This window comes from Silurus aristotelis, assembly GCF_946808225.1.
Source record: "Silurus aristotelis genome assembly, chromosome: 21".
NCBI lineage: Eukaryota > Metazoa > Chordata > Actinopteri > Siluriformes > Siluridae > Silurus > Silurus aristotelis.
Genome location: NC_139594.1, coordinates 17,167,400 through 17,184,329, shown reverse-complemented (window position 1 = coordinate 17,184,329; position 16,930 = coordinate 17,167,400). Strand labels below are relative to the sequence as shown.

General features: G+C 35.9%; 1 protein-coding gene and 1 long non-coding RNA gene across 2 annotated transcripts in view; one reads left to right on the top strand and one right to left on the bottom strand.

Annotated features, from left to right (window-relative positions):
- Nucleotides 1-8,520: 8,520 nt before the first annotated feature.
- On the top strand, nucleotides 8,521-9,713 carry LOC310716748 (forkhead box protein Q1). The gene is made up of 3 exons (XM_083524154.1): nucleotides 8,521-8,927; nucleotides 9,023-9,118; nucleotides 9,209-9,713. The coding sequence occupies exons 1-3, from the start codon at nucleotides 8,787-8,789 to the stop codon at nucleotides 9,686-9,688; spliced, it is 717 nt and encodes a 238-aa protein (XP_083380280.1). The 5' UTR covers nucleotides 8,521-8,786; the 3' UTR covers nucleotides 9,689-9,713.
- Nucleotides 9,714-15,893: 6,180 nt separating this feature from the next.
- The window catches only part of LOC310716581, a 19,096-nt gene continuing 18,059 nt past the window's right edge, over nucleotides 15,894-16,930 (bottom strand). Inside the window, exon 3 of the long non-coding RNA XR_014530635.1 lies at nucleotides 15,894-16,514. This is a non-coding gene — a long non-coding RNA (uncharacterized lncRNA). The remainder of the gene's footprint in view (nucleotides 16,515-16,930) is intronic.

Sequence of the window (16,930 nt, the reverse complement as noted above, 5' to 3'; positions counted from 1 at the left end):
TTTTTATATATATATATATATATATATATATATATATATATATATATATATATATATATATATATATATATATATATATATATATATATATATATATAAAAACATTTACCAGAAAGTTTCCGGGTGAAAATGTAGCTGCTGTATTTTATGATGGTATCTAGAAAAGCATCTACACTGTAGAAAAGAATAATAAAATAAATTTTATATGTCCCTCATATTTCTTTTTATTTTATAGGTAAAAGATTGTAACAATGTACATTTACGGCATTTAGCAGACGCTCTTATCGTAATATCGTAAAATATTACTTTGAAGTCTCCATCAATGAATAAATCAACACTGGTTCAACAGGTTGCAAACTTATTATATCATCATCCTAAACCTCTGTTGGGAGGATTTTTTTTTTAAACATGGACATAAAACCAACAGGGAAAATAAGTGCTAGTGGTCAAGGTAGGTCTTCACCCGTCATTTGAAGATTCAGCTGTGACCTGTACATCTACTGGTTTATTCCATCCCCTCAGTGCCAGAACAGATAAAAGCCTTGATGAATGTGACGTCGTATCACAATGTTTGGAGACGGGCTCTGTTTACAAGAAGTACTTTATTTATCTATGTTTACACACCATCACCTTCATAAGAGTTCTCTTGCACAGCAATACCGTTTTCCCAGCATTCCTTCCACTTATGGGATGTGTCCTGGAAGTTCTTTTCGAAGCGTTTCGAGCATCTTCTGCCATTCGTGCTGTCAAAATGGCAACCTGAGCTGGATCCTCATATTCAGAAGAGGGTAAAGTCCACAGGAGCTAAATCTGGCGAATAGGGTGGGTGTGGAAGTGAGATTGTGTTTCCAGCGAGAGACTCACAGAACCTGATCTGAGGCAGCGTGGTGCAGTGCAAGGATAGACGAGAGCTTTAAGGAAAGAGGGCGCTTTTTTGGTTGACAAGCATCAGTGTTTTGGATCTCATGCATGAGTGCAGTGACCGGAAGCAGGTGGAAGGTGTGGGATGGTGGGAAGATGTACACTGCGCCATGCCACTGTTGTGCAGCTATAAATATAAATCCACCCACTATATATATTTTTTGGACTCCACAAGACCTCTGGAGGTGTGTGTGTGTGTGTGTGTGTGGGGGGGGGGGGTACCAAGAACTTAGCAGCAGATCCTTTAGGTCTAAGTTCTGGTGGAGCCCTCCATGAATCTTTGTCCAGCACATTTGTCTTGTTTGACACATCTGCAGAGACATCTTGGCCATACTGGGGATTGATTTAGATTTTGTGATGAGCTTCTATCTGTAAGATTCTGACCATGTCTGAAGAAGAAACCAGTTTGAACTTTGAACAGGAATTCGTATCGTATTGGCATCGTGATACATAGCCAATAAGACTATAGATTAAAGTTACATATGAAGCAGCTACTGATGCGATACCATTTCAATTCGATTCAACACAATGCAATGGAAAAAATATGCTATGCAATAAGATATGGTACTGATAGTCCGCTTTTATTTCTTTGGTTCAGACTGACAGCAAATCAACCATTTAGTTAAGTGCCTTCTGACTTCTAACGCATGCAAAGAAAAAGTTTAAAGATTAAATGAAATCAGATGTTCTTTTTCTTTTGTGTCTCAAGGAAGATGCAGCTCTACCTCGGTGACTCTTAGGATGCCTCGGTCTCCTTAGTGTTGCGATACGTCATATCGCATAGCAGCAGTAATGCTAACAAAACGCGGTTTGGCGACAAGAAATCGATCTACATATCTAATATTGGTCACAAATTATTGGTCGCTTTCCAAATAAAAGTATAGATGTTCTATATAAATTGTTTTTACGGCTGCACAGTTCTTTTAAATCAATGCATCACATCGCAAGAAGGATTTATACATTTAAAGCTCTTTAATGAACTAGAAACGCTATGGCTAGGTTGTCTAGTCTTAAGTTCAAGGTGTGGACTTCTAATTTCCCACATCTGCTGGATGTTCTGGAAAAACAAAACGAATCCACCTCAGAACTTGCAGGACTGCAGGGATCTGCTTTTAGATACCACACACACACACACACACACCATCAGAGGTCTTGTGGAGTCCAGGCCTCGATGTTTCTGAGCTGTTTTGTTGTCACATGGAGAGATTATGCATGTGAGATTAATGTTATATTTGGTCACATTTAAATGAATATTTAAATTTTATGCTTGACATATTCATGTTTTAAACATAATATAGTATTTTTTTTTTAATTATTTAAATATATTTTGTGGATTCTGGGAAACGGCTGCGATTGCTAAAGTGAGGGATTGAATCGTGTTTTAGGCAAAAGTGGACTTTCATTCTTTTATTTCATTTCAGTTGTATTTGTTTAGTAAACAATGTACATTGTCCCAAAGCATCTTTACAGAGATAAAGATGTTATAAAGTTTGTATTTCTAAGTTTATGCCGATAAGTTTATCCATAATGAGCAAACCAGTGGCTACAGTGGAAAGGAAAACTCCCTGAGATGGTCTGAGGAAGAAACCGTGAGAGGTACCAGACACAGAAGGGAACCCGTCCTCATCAAATGTCTATTTACTATATACAGTACCCACTCCACCCTGCCTGCACTCTTTTCTTCACTTCTCTAACACACTCTCCATTTGCACTGTTGACCCCAGGTACCTGAACTCCTCCACCTTCACCACCTCTTCTCCCTGCAACCGCACCCCTCCTCTGCCCTCCCTCTCATTCACACACACGTACTCTGTCTTACTCCTACTGACTTTCATTCCCCTTCTCAACTGAACAGCTTTGGGGTTATAGGCCTCCTCAGGAACACATGACCTTTGGATACAAAGTCCAACATCCGAAGTCCAATGGCTTACTACTAAACTACCACCAGTAATCAAGGAGATTTATGGATTATAGGATTTCAAGGAGATTTAAGGATATAAAGAAGGATTTTTAGGTGTTTCACTTTATTACATACAGTGGGTGAGACATGAAGTTATATGTTATAGCACCTACTTGTGGTGGGTATGGGTCATTTCATTTACCTGAGTGCGAGGTGGGATATGGGCTGTTTATAATGATGACCTTATTAGAACTGATTGAAAACCATATGGGGTTAACACTGAATTCACACTTGTGAAGGGAAAACAAAAATGCCTGGCAAAGTTCTAAGAGGTTTGGATATTAAAGAAATTGACTAAAAATAAGAAATAAGTAGAAAATAATTCTCTGTTGTACTTATAATATTCGAGGCACATTAGTGGTGTGAAAAAGTGTTTGCCCCCTTCCTGATTTCTTTTTTTTTTTTTTTTGCATGTTTGCACCTTAATGTTGATCAGATCATCAAACTAGTTTAAATATTAGTAAATGATAATACAAGTGAACACAACATGCAGTTTTTAAATGAAGGTTTTTATTATTGAGGAAAAACAAAATCCAAAACTACATGGCCCTGTGTAAAAAAGTCTTTGCCCCCCTGTTAAAACTGTGGTTTATTACACCTGAGTTTAATTTCTCTCACCACATCCAGGCCTGATTACTGCCACACATCAAGAAATCTCTTAAATAGGACCTGCCTGACAAAGTGAAGTAGAGGAAAAGATCCTCGAAAGTTTGACATCATGCCGATATCCAAAGAAATGTAGAAACAAATGAGAAAGAAAGTAATTGCAATCTATCAGTCTGGAAAAGGTTATAAAGCCATTTCTAAAGCTTTGGGACTCCAACAAACCACAGTGAGAGCCAATATTCCAGAGTTCCATCCACTGGTGAGCAAAAAGAACATAAAGGCTCGTCTCAGTTTTGCCAGAAAACAGCTTGATGATCCCCAGGACTTCTGGGAAAATACTCTGTGGACTGACGAGACAAAAGTTGAACTTTTGGAAGGTGTGTGTTCTATTAAGTCTGTTGTAAAAGTAACACCGCATTTCAGAAAAAGAACATCGTACCAACAGTGAAATATGGTGGTGGTAGTGTGGTGGTCTGGGGCTGTTTTGCTGCTTCAGGACCTGGAAAACTTGCTGTGATAAATGGAACCATGAATTCTGCTGTTTACTGAAGAAAAATGTCAACGGTCTATAAAAGGATCTGTCCCAAACCCCATTCCACAAAACACTAATATCATTGGCATGCTGTTAAACATTATTGTTATTTGTTTTAATTTATTACTGCAAGACTACACAACTAGTAATGAAACTTCCTGTCAGCAAACATGACCACTCTGGTTGTAAAATGCTATAAAAATTAGACCAAGGTGAGACATAGCAGATCAGAAATACTATAGCTTTTCATTTATTTGGTCATTTGTTTAGTGTCAGTAACTTTATCAAATTTGTCTATTTCTCTGTTTCTGGATCAATGGACATGAAGCAAGAATACACTGAATAGGATGCCTGGCCATTAGGACCTCATACATTCATTCACACCTTTAACAACTTAACGTTAATAAACAATAGTACCCAAAGGAACCCAATTTCAGGGTAAACAGTGCAGCTGCAAAGTGACAACTGCTTTGATTGTGCACAACCCATCAATTTGTTCATTATCCTTCAATCCAGTGGTCCACAAACTTTTATGCGCCACGGACCGGTTAAATATGTGTTTTTTCTTTTTAACTTTATTTTCTGTTTGAGCAAAATATTTTAGCATAATTATGTTTTAGGTACAGCTCTGATCTGGCATTTAGAAGAAGCAGACTAAATGAAATAAAATATACCTTCAAATTTGAGTAAGTAAAAGTGTGTATTGTAAAAGTGGTAAAAAAAAAAGTTTGCTGCAAGGGCTTAGCACCACAGTTTGCAGGAACGGTGCACTTAAATCCCTCAACAGTGATGAAACTGTAATAAATGCAAATTCTGTGTTGATATGGATGGATCCTCTTTCGGGTCTGGTTCCTCTCAAAGTTTCTTCCTCATGTCATCTCAGGGAGATGTTACCACTGGCTCGCTCATTAGGGATAAACTTATAAGGAACAGACTTTAGGCACTACACTTATACATTCTTTTATACAACTTCTTTATCAGTGTAAAGCTGTTACACGTGTTCTACAAATAAAACCGGATTTAATTGTATTTTGGTGAATGTCGGTGCTTCAGACAGCTGTGACTTGTACATCTTTAGATTACACGTTTTAACAAGCAGTTGCACGTAATACGTTTTCAGTGCATAGTTTCCATGAATAGTTACTGTAGTCAGTGTGTGGTTCAGGGAAATCGGATGCACAACAACACGAAATGTGAGACATGCAGAAAGCGTGTGAAGAACTCAACAAAGGAATGTTAGGTTCTTTTTTGTGTGCAAGGCTCATGATCTAAAATAAAGTATCCAATGAAGACCAACTTCCAGTGCACACTTATGTAATGCAATGCATTGTTGTTTAATAATGACTTCTCACCATTTTTATCAACTTATTATGTATTCTTTTACCAATCATCAGTAATGTAAAAAACTTTATACTAAATATGCTCTAGGACAGAGCGGTGTGATATACAGTGGTGTGAAAAAGATAACACAACTGAACACAACATGCAGTTTTTAAATGAAGGTTTTTATTATTGAGGGAAAACAAAATCCAAAACTACATGGCTCTGTGTGAAAAAGTGTTTGCCCCCTAAACCTAATAACCGGTTGGGCCACCCTTAACAGCAACAACCGCAATCAAGCTTTTGCGATAACTTGCAATCAGTCTGTTACAGCGCTGTGGAGGAATTTTGGTAATTCAGCCACATTGGAGGGTTTTCGGGCATGAACCGCCTTTTTAAAGTCATGCCACAGCATCTCAATAGGATTCAGGTCAGGACTTTGACTAGCATGTTAAACTGCATATTGTGTTATCTTTTTCTAATATTTAAATTAGTTTGATGAAATGAAACATTAAAGTGTGACAAACATTCAAAAAAAAGAAAGAAAAAAACTGTATGTTACTTAACAACATGCAAATGAGCATTTCATGTTTCACTTAGTTGAAAAAACAGGAGACATCACAGGTTTAATCGAATCTACAGCACAGATCCTACCTTAAGTAACACTGTGATGCAACCTCACCACCATCAGATCATTATAAACCATTTCATGCAGCAATTCAGCAATCATTTCATTTAACGATGGCTTTGATTATAGGTGAATGGGAATTGATTGTTAAGAATGTGTAGCCAATATCCTCTTTCCTAAAAGACCATTAAAGCCAAGGTTCACTTGGTATGCTGTTAGCATAAAGATCACATGCTCTGTTAAAATGGCAATGATAGTAACCTCCTATAGGAGCTCAGAGAATACCAGCGGGTATATACAGACTTCAACACGTGCACACACACACACACACACACACACACATATATATATATACGAAAGTTATGCATAATGCAACTGAGCTGAAGGTTAAGAGTTATGCAAACCGTAAAACGCTGAACTACCTCAACTTACACTGATTCAACTTTCAAGATAACATACATCAGTTATTTCGCTGGATGTGACGGCTCAGTGGTTTGATTTACACATGTAGAAGGCCAAGTCTCAGCAAGTCAAGACAAGTCTTTCGAGCAGCTCAATTGCAAGTTTTTTTTAAATCAGGCAAACGTGCAAATGTAATGAATTGTGTGTATCTAAAATATTACAGTATTTTACCGTAAATTGGATTATTGTTACATATTTATCTATCTATCTATCTATCTATCTATCTATCTATCTATCTATCTATCTATCTATCTATCTATCTATCTATCTATCTATACTTTGTAAAATAAAAATAAAAATTATATTTGTTTTATATTTGTTTAATTATATTGGAAAGGCCTCAAGGTTCAATTTTGAATTTTACGTCAAATTAAATTGACTTTACCTCCGGTTAATTTTTTTTCCCTCGGTTTATTTTGTTGCTTGTTTGTTTGCGTTTTGTTTAAAAGTACCAAAGGAATATCAAGAAAACCTTTTAGAAAGAAGTACTCTGTGATTTCAAATGCAAATAGCCCATAGGTCTCTGGTTTAAGCCATTTGGGTCCCGCCCACATATTAACACCTGATTAGATTGTTACACTAGATTATCCTCTACATATCTATAGATCATCTGTATATACACTGTATAACATTATTAACATAAAATACAATATACTAGGGGTGTAACTGTACACAAAATTCACATTTTGGTATGTATCTTGGTTTTTAAGTCACGGTTCTGTTCAATCTCGGTACAGGTGGGTGGGTGGACTTGGGGGTGCAAGAAATAGAATAGCTTTTTGTTTTTTATTAACTTAGTTTTTTATTAACATTTGTGATCATCAACATTTAAACAGTTTACATTTTTAAAACTTAAACTTAAACTTTTAAATAAAATGCTTGGTTAGTTCAATAATATATAAAATAATATTTTATAACATTTGATAAAAATAAAACAGAATAAATCAAAGAAATGGAATACAATTTGATATATTGATCAAACTAAATAATCATTTAAATTGGAATAAATTTTAATTAATCAAATTCAATAATAATAATATTCATTCATTCATTCATTTTCTCCTGCTTATCCGTAATTCGGGTCGCGGGGGCAGCAGTCTAAGCAGACCCCCGCCTTCGACTGCTGCACAATCCTCACAGCACCGTCCCTTACGGTCCCTCCTGCAGGTGGTGAGCCCACGGGAAGGCGGCCCCACGTCACTCCGACGTCACGGACCTTGATATTTCCCTCATAAGTGACCCCCGGAGCATAGAGGGTTAAGGGCCTTGCTCAAGGGCCCAAGAGTGGCAGCCATATAACAATAATTTTTATTAAATAGTTTACATTTGTTAGACCCCATTTGGTTAATACACAAAAAGTGTGTGTGTGTTGGACATTTAATATTAAATTTTCTAAAGATATGATCTAATTAACTGTTCTACTTATTTCAGCGTCCTTTAACAAATGTCTTCATTCCTCCTATTCTTCATTCATTCACTCCCTCGATATGCAGAATTGTCAGGATTTTCTCCTTTTAAGAGAAATTCTTGAAGCTGGACATAAATGATTCCATTCCATTGATTCTTTAACGTTTTCATGCATGCGCAAGACAAAATTTATTTCCGGTACCGTTTGATTATCCACAGCGACACTGCGCTAACTCTAGTTCCTTTTTTATAACCCTTGCCATTGTTGTGTATGTTTTCAAGTTTAATAATAAGAAAAAAGTGTGAGGTGGAAACTTAGGGTCCACCAGCTAATACATTGCAGAGAGAATTTAGATTGTAACTATGTTCTGCACATGAAAAGTGCTCCTAAAGCCCTGTACTGGAAAAGTTTGGTACGAATATGTGTATCGTTACACCGCTAATATCTAAAATTATTTATCTTACTTTATTTTTTAATATGGCCAATAAATTGTTGTTAGTATATTCCTGTAAAATATGTGTCAAATAAAATGCAAGTTTATGTTTTTATTTCTTGTTCTTTGTTTTGTTTATTTTATTAGCATTTTTTTTTCACACTTCTTAATTATGTTTTTCCTCAAGGTTCAATTGTGCATCTTAAATGAAATTGAATTAAATTTCCCTCCAGTTAAGTTTTCCCCCTCAGTTTATTTCTTGTTTGTTTTTTATTTAAAAGTACAAAAGTAATATTAAGAAAGCATTTGACAATGAAGAACTTTGTAATCTCAGATGCAAATACACCATAGGTCTTTTAGGTGCCACCCACATATTAACACCTCATCAGATTAGTAATAGCTGCACTTAACATGGAATGCACACATATAGTTCCTCTGTAAACTGCTAGGTTTATAAACCTGGTCTTGCAGTCTTCTGAATCCAGTGCATTCAAGTGAGCATTCAAGCTTTAAACCATGACTAAAACAGGGTTTGGAAGTTTTCAGCCTGTACTTAGAGACCACCGCAAATATAAAAGACACACCAAGGGAACTTACATTGGACTTGTGGCGTATGTCATTCAAGATTCTCCCGACAAGATGCTCACCTTTAAACAGGTAACGTTTAATAACAGAAATAGTATTATGTTATGTACTTTTATGCTTTTTTATATGCACGAATGAATTAACATTGAATTTTGTTCTTGCTGCAGATTATGAAATCGCTAGGTGTGTTTGTGAGCGGGGACAGGAAAGGTCTCGAAAACAACATCAGAGTCTGTCTCTCATCCAACAAGTGTTTTGTAAAAGTGAGTCGTTTTTGTGTTTTTCAATCACTCAGGTGTCCTTCAACTGATTCAATCAAACAATAACTCAAACATTGTCGGATTTCATTACAGGTTCCCATTGACCCCGAGTACCCAAATGCCAAGAGGAACTTTTGGAGAGTGGATGAAGAAAGCATCACACCGAAAATGCTGCGACGTCACTTTAGTGATGTTCCCGGTCTGCCACCTGCTTTTTTAGACAGAAAAAGATCAGCACAATCGGCCTCCTCTTTACCAGTCTCTTCTGTGAAGATAGAGGAGCGTCCGATCAAATTTACAGGCCCTTTTTCTATCGAATCGCTGTTAAAGAAGGATCACGACACGGACTCATTTACGTGTTCAGGCCGAGAGAACAGACATTACAGCTTGTATTCCGTGTGCAAGTCAGTAGAGGAGGCCAGCTGGAGAAAACCTGTACAGAGGATGGATTTCTCTAGTGAGGTGCATCATGCAATGCGGTATTCAACCCAATTTCCCTACGATCAAACTGTACTCACTAAAGTGTCCAGCTTTCCACTAAACACACACCAGCTCACCTACAGACAATGGTAAACTGTCACACTGGAACATTTTGCACTTTGATAACCATTCCTGTATTTTTGCCTGCTAGTATATATTTTTGTTTTAAAAAAATAAAGCATACGAAAAATAAACTTTATTACTGTTTATTTTATTTCTCGATTTATCCATTCATTTCTCTTAGCTAATTTGAATGAATTGATCTTGGTTTATAGAATGTAAGTAATTAGAGCAGGGGTCTTCAAGGTTTTTTTTAGATAACAGACCCCTTAGGCGATAGAGACATGGGGCAGAGACCCCCTGATACAAAATGTGTCACACATATCCACTGATATTAATTGAAACTAGGGATGTAGCTATCGATTATTTTAGCAATCGAATATTTACAGATTATTCCATCGAGTAATCAGGGGAAAAGTACTTTTCTTTATTAAAGAGTAAAACTTAATATACAAGAGATGAAATAAGAAACAAGTACAAACAAGTCATTTGTTTACTTTTTAGAAAAAAAATTACTTTTTTTGCTAAAATCGCACACAAGAATATCTGTGAAAACTAAACCCATTTAGTGCGTTCAATTGCCATATTACATCAAAATACAAATGAAAATATATAAATAAAAATATCTGAATAAATTTCAGAATACTCTACAAAAGTAAACGCACTGTACAGCGTTTTCTTTCTTTAGTTCGAAATGATCCCAAACTTTGTAAACATTCTGTCGTTTTCTGTCGACTTAAATCTATGGAAGCTCTTGTTCCCACTACAAAGTTTTCCTAATTTTATTGATTGTAGACGAATTCATTTTCAATGTGTAAAACTTTCTGCCACTACAGAGGTGGGAGGTTTCCATATAAATCTTCTCCTCGCCCCTTGCTGTTTTCTCCCAGTTCCTCTATTTTTCATAAGGCAGCATATTCTGTGTTCTGTCCAGAGTGCTTCAATGTTTAGCGGGTGGTGCGTCATTAATAATGGTCTGTGTCAGAGGTGGGAAGTAACGAAGTACAAATACTTCGTTACTGTACTTAAGTAGATTTTTCTGGTATCAGTATTTTACTCCACTATTTATTTTTCAGACAACTTTTTACTTTTACTCATTACATTTTTACACAAATATCTGTACTTTTTACTTCTTACATTTTCAAAACAGACTCGTTACTTTAGTTTTAATCTACTGATTTGGTGAAATATAATTTTTTTATTTTCACTGCGCGTCGATTTCAGCCGAACAACCGATTTCCTGTTACTGCGCATCTTTTTCAATCCACTGGTGTATAAAGTCCTGACTCTCACTCACCACAGAAGGCAGTAAGAAGTTTGGGGTTAATGTGGATGAGACAGAGGGAGTCAGTGATGTAAACATGACTGAGAACAGACACATTCCTGATCATCATCATCTTTTCTCTGCTTGTGTTCTATATGTGGATCTTCAGCCTGGACACATTCATTAGGTAACAACATTTTTTATTCGTTTTGTATATATATATATATATTTGGCTGTCAAAATGTAAATTATTTTCCTTTCTTTATTCAGATATAAAATAAATAAATGATAAATAAAAATATTTTTAATCAGTAAACTTTTGTTTTATTTCTGAGTCTCAAATCAAACACCAAAATCCGCCATGATTCTCACAATTTACCCTCTGGGTGGCGTTTTGTTGGTTTTTCCCTCATAATGGCAACACAAACTTAAATTACTGTCTTTATTGATCGTACAGATAAAAACAATACATCATTTAAATCTGTAAAATGTCTATAATTTTATATATATATAAGCTTCCTGACTTGACTTGAAGAGGTGCATTTTCTCCGGTATCACCTCATTAACTGTCCGTGTGGAAACATAGCAAAGGCTCTAAATGATGTCCACACGTCTCTGCACTGATATAGCCTTTATATTTAATCACTGTACATATGCTTACATACATATCACATGCTGTACATATGATACATGTTGAACACCTCCAAGCTGCCAGTTTTGGGCACCTGAGCAGGCACTTAACTCACTACTGCTCATTTAGTAAATTAGATCATTAAGAGTCGCTCGGGATAAACACTTCCAACAGGAAGTGGCTATATCTCGCTATCTTTGTCTATTTATTTTATCTATCTAATTGTCTCTGTGTCTCTTTTAGTATATGTCTCTCTCTTGCTGTCTTTCTATTTGTTTCTCACTCTTTCTAAAGCTGTGTCTGTGTCTCTTTGTCTTTGTCTCTGTCTTTCCTGCTTATTTACATGTCTAACAAAGTTTTGAGTTTTGAAGTAATGCCATTAGTGATCTATGATGAAAGACTTCCCTGGTTCGATTCTTACCTCTAGTTTCATATTGAACATTATAAGAAGTTTTTCAAAACAGAACAATGAAAGATCATTAAAATTGGTTGCTGGCAAATCATGGTATATCAGTGGTGCAGGTGTTGGAGATGTGGTTCTTGTACCTGAGTCACTTCTCATAGACTTCGAGTTACTGAGAGAATGTACAGGAAGGAGAAGTTTTGACCCTCTACCATCATGATCTAAGAGAAAACACTGGTCTCCTAACTATAGAAAAGACAAGAGTCCAATAAGCTAAGGCTTGTTTGCCTCTCCTGTGTTGGTGTAATGGTCAGTGAAGTGGTCGCTGCTATCTGACTCACTTGGTTCGATTCCTACCCCTTAGCTTTCCTTTAAATTGTTTAAAAAGTTTTTTAAAAGAACCAAAAAAGGTCCTAAAAATCAAGTCCCTGCAGGAAATCCTGTGGCTCAATTGGAAGAGCTTTACCTCTGGGTTGAGAGGTTGCCGGTTCAAACCCCGGCCCGGACTCCAAGTTAAGAGTGTGGAAGGTTCTGGTGGCTGTATTAAGGAAGGTGTCAGAAATGGAAGGTTGGATGTGGTTTTGGAGGGCGTATCCTGAAGCAGGGGGGCAATATCCGGGCATCTGCCCCCCTGGTGTCTGAGAAGCTGAAAACAGGGGGTTCTGAAGCAAAAACGTTCAAAAAAGTATCGACTTAGTTTTGCATATAGGGAAAAATTCTGCCAAAAACCTATCACCCTCACTTTTTCTGAGGCTGTGAAGCAGCAGGTCTTCACAGCCTTTGTTTACAGTCAATTACCTCATTGCTCACCAGACACTACTTTCCACACAGCTTACCCAGCGTGGGGACAAGCCAGATTCGAACCAGCAACCGCTGAGCTCAGAGGCAAGGCTTTTATCACAAAGCCATCAAGTCCCACAACACACCTTCTTTTTTTGGGGGGGTTTATCGTTTGTTTCAGGCTTCAAAGCAAGAAATTCAGACCAGACAGAAACACAGAAAGCAGGATTCGAACCCTGAACCCCACCAACAGCAAAATACCAGTCTTAACCCACTGAACCATCGGGAAGGACCGGCTGTGATGATTGTTTAGAGCAGTTCTATCATTCTTACAAAGCATCAACACAAGAATATAATGCTAAAGACAGACATAGGAAGCAAACCAATAAATCATATTACACTAGTTATAATATGTAAACACAATTAGATCTATGTTGTTGTTGTACATCGTCAAGTCAAGTCAAGAAGCTTTTATTGTCATTTCTACCATATATATAGCTGACGCAGTACACAGTGAAATGAGACCACGTTCTTCCAGAGCCTTGGTGCTACATAAAACAACATAAAGCCACATAACAGAACACAGAGCTGAGGATTAGAGTAGGTGTCCTCACCACATAAAGTGCATCGTGTGAAACTTTATCTGCAAACAGTACAGATAAAAAACAGTGCAAACAGACAACACAAGACAGTGTGGGACAAATACACAAAACTGACCAGTGAACCTACTGTATATTATAATTATACAGTAATGTGCAAAAGAGAGAACTGTTAACAAGTGTGTATTTGTAAATATAAACACAATGTTGTGCAAAAAAAAAACACAATGTTGTGATAAAAAAAAATTTGGCCAATGTTGTGCATCATTGTTTGTATATTTAGATATGTTTTTAAACCTTTCAAAAAGATTTATGCATCATAACATCAAACTTAACATCAACATAACATCAAAAAATGGCTTTTATTTTAATATATTTGCAGATTTATACATTTTCCTTTTTCTATCAGGGGGACAATTACATGAACATCAGCTTTAAGTTTAGTAGAACTTCCTTTTCCTGTGTTTATTAAAAAAATTAATATTAAAATTAATGTGATCAACATTAATTAACGGACCACCACCCATGGATTAGAGCAAAATTCGGGCTAAACGCTATTAAAAACATCATACCACAATGTACAAATAATATATGATAGTTTAGCATGTATTTTATTTCTCAGTTGCTCAGTTTAGAGCAGAATTGTCCAGTCTTTCATACAAAGGGTCGGTGTGGGTGCAGGTTTTTATAAAGATTAGGAGATTATAAAGATCGGACACCCTCGCTTTGGAGCGTTACTCAGATCAGAAATGAAATTCTCAAAACTACTTGTTCAACTTCCACATGTCACATTCTTGTTGCTTTAAACAAATTGCGAATGTTTTGGTACAATGATTTAATGGATTGTGTACAAGTGTTTGTTGTTTTCTACATTATCAGTTGTTTATGTTCATGTTGCTGAAAATATATTATACTGGTTTCATCTGAATAGTTTTAACCCCCAAAACATCTCAGCATCAGTTCATTGTGTACATCATTGAATGTAAAATGGTTAAACCAGTTGTCATCGTCTGTCATCTAAAATTTCTATTCAACTTTTATTTGTAAATGTGTTGAATTGATGAAATGTGCAGATGAATCTTGAATGTCACTAATGAAGGCGAGTGAACGACATCAGATCAACCGATAATCAACTCGTTCTCTAAAACAGGTCGAAGGTGAATCTCGTGAACCTTCAGTTGAAGAGTGAATACAGACAGAGAAAAACACAGAGTTATACATTCTGATAATGGATCAACAACTAAGAAAGAAACGAACACTTATAGTACAGTAAAAGTGTGAATCCTGTTCGGTCTTTTACAATCAATATAAATCAAATATCCAAACAAATCAATGAATTTGTGCTGCTGAAATTCATAAATACCAAACAGAAGGAAGTCAAATTTTGTGCATTTTCAGTCTCTGTGATCCAAACCATAGTTTATATCAAGAAATAGTGAAACTGTGCAGCATCATACTGACAACATGACTAAAGATTCTAAAGATTTTGTATGTGAACAATGACTAAGGGACTTTTTATTCTGATGGGAATGAGATGTTCATTGGGGCAAATACTTACTTTTGAGAGACGAACTAAGGATTTGGAGAAAAGTACAGGCTTTTTACAGGAAATCCAATGTTTTGTGCTGCTTATACAAATTAATTTGAGAATGCACTTACTGATTTGCAAATATTACCACTATTTTATTATTTGTGCATTTATAAATCATTGATCATTCTTGGGATCATGGGTTAGAAACTTAAACCTATTATAGTGAATGTCTCTATGATCTGTCTCTATATTAGGCTCAAACATTAGAAACAAAGAAATGCTGGTGGTATGCTAACAACCCATTAGCACATCGGTTAAAGAAGCATTGAGTGCCCTAAGGTATTAAGAGCCTTCTGAGGAATTTCTCAGATTAGGAATTACTTGCGTTCCTAAACTTGGCCACGAGATGGCAGTACGGGGTAAGGACGGTAAAGGACAATAAGGCGTCAATATCAATATCCAGATTTAAGATTTAAAAGTGGTGACAGAAAACTAACCTACACAGAGCATAAAAAAACTATTAGTATAAGCAATGCAGGATGGATGTGAATAAATATAAATGTGTATATTTTAGAATGTGCAAACGTTTATTGGGTGTTCATGTAGCGATACGGTTATTTACCGTTTTTTTCTCAGTTGCTTTGGAGCGTTTCCTCGAATCATCCTTGATATTTGCAAACCAGTTTGTGCATTCTGAAAACAATTTGTACAAACAGCACGACACATTGAACTTCTTGCAAAAGCCTCAACTTTTCTCAAAATTCCATGGGATGAGAAAAACCCCGACCTTCGATAAGTATCCCAATGCCTTAACCACTAAACTACTTTCCGATCATTAATAATATCATTTATAAAGTAGAATCACCAGCTAAAAAACATACAAAGTTCATATTTAATATACTAGAATGATGCATCTTTTGCAATAACAACTAAGAAATTGTCTAAGTTATATTGTCTTATCTTGTATTGTATTGTATTGTATTGTATTGTATTGTATTGTATTGTATTAAAAGATGAAGGTTAATAAATCCTATGGAGATGCAGCAGTGTAATTTACTGCTGATGTAGACCTGATCACCATATACAAGCTGGCACTAAACTGTGCAGCTTCAGCATTCATAACTACAGCCTACAACATTCCTATGCTTTATGGGATCACTGATGGTCAAGCTAGATTGTGAGAAATCCAGTCCCTGTAGGAGTTAACCTGGCATGACTTCAGCTCGGACAGTACATGTGACTGTGAGAGAAATAATTCTTATGTCAAAGGCCAGAAGAAAGACATGGTCAAATAGTTCATATCATCAAAACTCAACCAGCTTGAATGAAATCACACAAATTATGCAATGCTACTGTTATTTTTTTTTCTGCCTGCAAAACGTTGCAAAACCCCATGGTTCAGATTTGCAAACTGCACATTAAGAGTGATCTCACTCTGCGACTGCTCGGTTCTGCACGTCCTCTCACAGAGGGAAATGTCTCAGGATGATGTGAGCACAGCTGTACTGTGTCTCTGCTGGTTGTGACCAATCAGCAGCACACTGGGAGTCTGACCATCTCCTACAATGCTGTGAAAATCCCTGGCTTGCTTCAGACAAGTTCAGGCAGAGCAGATTGATATCATAGGGTAGGGAGTTTGTTTTGGGTTCACCTGAGGGATATAAGAGCACATACCTACAAGACCATTTTATACAAGATTTACATTTTTATTTAGTTTAATTAATTTTGAAAAAACAAAAAAAGTGAATGTTTGACGCTAGTATAGAACATGGTCTTTACCGTCTAATTTTATGTTTCATAGTACATTTAATAATTTAATTGAATGAAAAAATTAAGTTTTTGTATATTTTTGCTATTATTATATAGTAATAATTTTAATAATAAAACAAGTGAAAATAAAAATAAAAAAAATAATTATAATCCAATATATTTATAATAGTGTTATCTTGTAATATTATATTTAATAATAAATGTTATGTAAATTATTGTATTTATGTGCTTTTGTTGTTGTTCTTTTTATTCTTCTTCTTGTTATTATTATCAGTAGTAGTTGTAGTAGTATTGATT

Coding starts and splice junctions, on each gene's coding strand:
- LOC310716748 (XM_083524154.1), top strand. CDS start 8,787: ATGACTAAAACAGGGTTTGGAAGTTTTCAGCCTGTACTTAGAGACCAC. Junction 8,928..9,022: donor AGATGCTCACCTTTAAACAG/GTAACGTTTAAT, acceptor TTCTTGCTGCAG/ATTATGAAATCGCTAGGTGT. Junction 9,119..9,208: donor CCAACAAGTGTTTTGTAAAA/GTGAGTCGTTTT, acceptor ATTTCATTACAG/GTTCCCATTGACCCCGAGTA.